This window comes from Mus caroli, chromosome 2 (genome assembly GCF_900094665.2).
Source record: "Mus caroli chromosome 2, CAROLI_EIJ_v1.1, whole genome shotgun sequence".
NCBI lineage: Eukaryota > Metazoa > Chordata > Mammalia > Rodentia > Muridae > Mus > Mus caroli.
The window spans coordinates 103,466,702-103,472,389 of record NC_034571.1 but is presented as its reverse complement, the minus strand read 5'-3'; the positions used below and the strand labels follow the sequence as shown (position 1 = coordinate 103,472,389).

Sequence of the window (5,688 nt, the reverse complement as noted above, 5' to 3'; positions counted from 1 at the left end):
GGCGTGGAAAGCTACCCCGGCACATGCGCAGCTTGCTTGTTTACTACTTAGAACACGGGTGTCAGTGCCATCAGCGCCATCTTGTAATGGCAAATGTGAAGGCGGCTCCTTACAGGGCTGCAAACCCCTTCAGCTCCTTGGGTACTTTCTCTAACTCCTTCATTGGGGACTCTGTGCTCAGTCCAATGGATGGCTGTGAGCATCCACTTCTGTATTTGTCAGGCACCAGCAGAGCCTCTCAGGAGGTTCTCAGGACTGCTATATCAGGCTCCTGTCAGCAAGCTCTGGTTGGTATCCACAATAGTGTCTGGGTTTGGTGGTTGTATATGGGATGGATCCCTAGGTGGGGCAGTCTCTGGATGGCCATTCCTTCAGTCTCTGCTTCACATTTTGTCTCTGTAACTCCTTCCATGGGTATTTTGTTCCCCCTCTTAAGAAGGATCAAACTCTCCACACTTTGGTCTTCCTTCTTGAGTTTCATGTGTTTTGTGAATTGTATCTTGGGTATTCTGAGCTCCTGGGCTAATAGCCACTTATCAGTGAGTACATATCATGAGTGTTATTTTGTGATTGGGTTACCTCACTTGGGATGATATCCTCCAGATCCATCCATTTGTCTAAGAAAAATAAATAAATCTTAAAAATAAAAGACTTAGCTATGCCCCGAGTTGAAGTCAAGAGAGGGAAGATTAAAGGTACAGAACACGATTTGTTCTATAAAATCTACTTGATCCTCTCCCTGACATGCCTATTAGGCAGAAGGAGGGGAAACGATGTTATTAATAGGGAAATAAAGACAAATAGTATGGTCTTCATTGTTTGTGAGGCTCTTGTTATCTAGTGGGAAAGGCAGAGATGAAATGCTGTGTCTGAACTAGTTCACTCTCCACTCCCAGCAACTGTTTACCATTATTACAAGCTTTATAAACACTTGGCACAATAGTTTTATTATTATATATTTGTATTTGTTTCATTACCTATCTACCCAATTTTCCAAACAGGGAACTCAATTGTAATACTTACACATTCTTACAAACATTACATGTATGCAATCTTTATGCACAAGTGTAATATTTTTAACATAAAGACATGGAATAAGATTTCAACATTAACAGATAAACACTGTGGTATGTACCAAGTCTGAGCCAAGAAGAAAACACCTCACCCTTGCTTAGCAGACCCAGCACATTTCCAGAAGCAAGCCATATCAGAAGCTACACTTCAATCTACAAATGTCACTATTGTCATACTCTGAAACTACCAGGCTCTTTTCTGGTATGAAAGTATATTCCTATCTGGAAAGACCCAGAAGTGGATGCCAGGAAAAAAAGCTGTCAGGCTACCAAGAGTGCTATGATATTTGTTCCATAGCCAAGACACTACAGATGTATACAGAAGTGTCTCCATAAGGTCCCACACTGGTGACCACCGGTGTTAGCAGCAGCGAGCCATACACTAGCAGTCCTTCCAGAGGCTTCCCTCCCTCTTAGTGATTCCAATATTACCACATTACCTTCTTGTCTTCAAATCCTCATCTCCTATGAATGTTGAGAGGACAAGTGAGGATGATGGACACCATCCATCCAGTGAAGGAAAAAGACTCAATTCCTGTTTATTTCCTCTGACTTCTCTTTTAGGGATCACAATTATGCTTTGTGGAGCCGTTAAAAGTTACTCATAAGAAAAAAGCCCTGAAATATAATAAAATGATTGTCATTTTATTATACATTACTATAAAATGAAATATAATTAACATACCATGAAGATATTGAGAAAAGAGTAAAAACTTGACTAATGTTGTGTACATTAGAGAATCCATTTCAGAGCCAAAAGCCCAGCATGGTGCAGGTGGACAGGAGGTCCTAAATTTTTTAAATAACATTCGAAAACCAGCTTTCTGTGCTCATGAATCTCTAACTAAAGACCTTCTTTGTGTCTTTTCCTTTCTGAAACATAACTCAGGGCCCAGGAATGTGATGTTTAGCCCTCAGTAGGAATGCTTATACAAACAGTTCCTTGAAACCCGGCATGGAGCCCAATCATAAATTTTATGATGTGTGAAGCGCATGTTCAAGGAAGTATTCATTAGTAAGGCCATAAGTTAAATGAGGAAGGGTGGCCCATACCTTAAGTATTCCATCATTTCTGTTCTGTTTATGTACACAGACCCAAGTGTGAAACTTACATTTGCTGTTAATGTATTCTCTGGACAAATGTTTGACTCTAGTCAAATGTATTTTCTTTTGCATCCCCTGACAGTTCTCCTTTGCAATTGGAGGAAAGCGGGAACATGTTTTGAAATCACTCTCTAGATGTTGATGTTTAATTATTCTGTGCAAACATCACAGAATGCTTTGTAAGGCATGTTTAGTGAAACCCAGTATCCTGTCTGATAATTAAATTAATCTATACTCAAGTTCATAGGTTGAATTTGGCAACAAGCTACTCATAGCGCCATCTTTGCAAATCACGTTTTAAACAGTGAAGCTTGTTAGTGGCTTATATTCTGTTACCTGTTCATGACTGCCTTTGGCCTTTGGTCTCTGATTGCAGCAAGGTGTTTTGTAGGTATTTCAAAATGAGAAATCTGATTTAAAATTTCTAAACATAAAAGTTAGATGAAGCATTTGCCTGTCCTAAATGAGCTCTCGACACAATTTTAGCACCACAGAAAAGCAAAGAAAAATAATCATCACACTATGATAGTAAATGTAATTATAACTTCAGACATGTTCATGATGATAGTATTTCAAGTTATATGTTCAAGTAAGCGTTGGGATCTGTCACATAAATTTGGGAAACTAGCACTGAAAATTGTTAGCTGCATGCCTTGGGCTACTCTTCTCGCTTTGAATTCTGCAGTACTAAAAGCATCTACTGCACATACTTGTTATGAAGATTAAAAGAAATAAAACTGTAAAGCATCGAGCTCTATATGACTCTTAGAAATCATCAGCAAATGTTAGTGGATGCATTATAATTATAAATCACTATGTGTCGCTTGCTATGTTAGATTCTCTGTATAGTCTCCTGACACAGTTACAAATGAGCTGCAGAGAGAAGGTAAGAATCTCTGTTTAGGGAAGCAAGCTGAAACTCAGACTCATAGCAACAAGCTGGTAAAGGACAGAACAATGATTCAAAGCCAGGCCACTCTGCTTCCTTTCCCTCCTCAGCATGTCCCATCAAAGACAACACCAGTTGCATACAAGATTTCAAATTTTAGCTAAAAATTAAAAGCAAATAAATGAAAAAATTATTTCCCTATTATATGGCCCATATATCAAAGGACAATATGTGGCTAGTAGCTCTGGTTCTGGAACACACAGATAGGTTTGGAAAGTTCTATTTAACATGATCAAGCTAAGCATCTGCTTATGCAGCTTTTATCACAATACAAACCATTTCTCTAAAAATTATAATGTATGCTCATGTAGAAATTACTGAACATCTTGGGGATTTCCATGGAACTGGAAAGTAGAGGTCTCTAACCCTAACCCTAACCCTTAACCCTTAACCCTTAACCCTTAACCCTTAACCCTTAACCCTTAACCCTTAACCCTTAACCCAAACCTTTAGCCCTAACCCTAACCCTAACCCTAACCCTAACCCTTATTAGTGCAGTAAGTGGTTCTCTGCATTTGCATGTATCTACTCATGCAAATCTACTATCCCCTAAAAAGGGTTTCTATTACAATAGAAATAGCCATGTTGACCTCAAAGAGGTAAAGTTTAATTCTTTATCCTTAAACTAAAGGCTTTAGGGATGGATGATTCCTTACATAACATGATTTCTAGCTGGATAAATATCATTGCTCAGAATGATAGTGAGACTCTCATCCTTTTACTTGTCAGGAGAGATTGCTATGCTGAGGCTGTTTCCTTCCCAGTAAAGAAAGAGCATTAGTGGGTCAGTGCGCATGCCCTTTGAGTTCCACTTCCGTAGGAGACTGTGGTTTGCACATTCATAATTTTTGTCTATTTTCTCAATCAAACATATGTATGAGCACTTCATCATCACAAATGAGAGAACAAAAGAAAGGTATCCCACCCTTATCTGCTTTGGCACTGCCACCCAAGGGTCTGTGTATTCCAGGGACATACTTTCATTATGCTGACCCTAAGGAACAGCTTGATCACAGAGACAGCTTCCAAGAAGAAATGAAATAAATGAAAAAGAATCTGTACCTCCTCTCTCACCAGAAGAGTCATAATGTTGTTCTAGTGCAGAAACCTAATTTTACCACTGCACTCAGATGATATAACTTCCCTATTATGCACACAATATCTCATGGTTGCTTCTAGACAGGGCCTGGGTTGAGAAGTCTTAAGGTTACAGATATCAGGGGCCATCATGTCATCAGCTAATCAATACCCTTTGAATACACTGGATATACTGAATACCATTGTAGAACAGACACATTGTAGGCAAGAGTCATATAATAGGCACAGTGTCAAGGAAGAATGACTTGGTAGCCAGTATCCCTGATATGAGCAACATTTAGTAAACACTGTAAATCAAAGGCAAACTCCAATGAACCGTGTTTTCCTTTACTGTTACTTACTGTCTTATCTAAAAACAACATAATCTAGTTTTTTCCTCATTTTGTTTAATCCACAGAATGTCAGTACTGGGGCTCAGAGCTCCAGCTGCCAACTCTGAATTTTGAAGATGTGTTAAATGATGATGACCATGCATACAAATGGCTTTCCAGTCTCAAGAAAGTAGGCATTGTGAGACTCACCGGAGCAGCTGACAAACGTGGTGAGATCATAAAACTTGGGAAAAGAATTGGCTTCCTGTACCTCACATTTTATGGGTGAGTTTTCAGGCAGTTTGCTTTCTGCCATGACAAATACAGTTGGATCTATTTCCAAGAGAGAGTGAACTTTGATTGCAAGATAAATGAAATTATTTTGAGCTTGTATTGTCGAGAGCATTACAAGTAAAAGAGACCTTAACAAGCTGAAGTTTGCACACTAGTAGCACACAGGTTTATTTAGATGTGTTTGGTTTGGCCCACAAGATGTTGAAAGAAAATAGAATTAGTTGTCAACACTTTAAAATTCAGAGGCTTGGAATTTATGCGGACTTATCTTTTCTTGAAAAACCAGATCTAGCAACACTAAGGCTAAACCTAGCATGCCAACAATCTACTGAGCATAAACAGCTGCACCTTGAGTCATTTGCTGAAGACTTCTCCCTCCTCAGAACTGCAAGGCTATGGTGTGATAACATAGGAGTAGGTTGTTTCTAATTTAGAGTAGGCTGTACAAATGACCAGGTACATTAAATCATCTACCTTTAATCATTTCAGTGAGTTTACTCATAGCAAAAGTCTACGTCATGTTTGAACATAGACAACCTACTCCCAACCATATGAATTTACTTACACTATTAGTAAGGTTGTTTTGTATAAAATGTATACAATAGTTCATTCTGTACGAATTGGTGCTTCTGTAGATTTCTCAATAATAGTAGACCAATAAGTGGGAATAAAACATTTGAAAATTTTTGGTTGGGAGACTATTAATGACTGCTTCTATTTCTTTAGGGGATATGGGACTGTTTAGATCATTAACTTGATCCTGATTTAACTTCAGTACCTGGTATCTGTCTAGAAATTTGTCTATTTCATCCAGGTTTTCCAGTTTTGTTGAGTATAGCCTTTTGTAGAAGGATCTGAT

At 38.6% G+C, this 5,688-nt stretch overlaps 1 protein-coding gene across 2 annotated transcripts in view; it reads left to right on the top strand.

Annotated features, from left to right (window-relative positions):
• Nucleotides 1–5,688, top strand: part of Bbox1 (gamma-butyrobetaine hydroxylase 1) — a 48,659-nt gene that overhangs the window by 17,823 nt on the left and 25,148 nt on the right. For both annotated transcript variants that reach the window (XM_021149550.2, XM_021149557.2), the window contains exon 4: nt 4,622–4,820. In XM_021149550.2, coding sequence (XP_021005209.1) covers nt 4,622–4,820 — 199 coding nt within the window. The remainder of the gene's footprint in view (nt 1–4,621; nt 4,821–5,688) is intronic.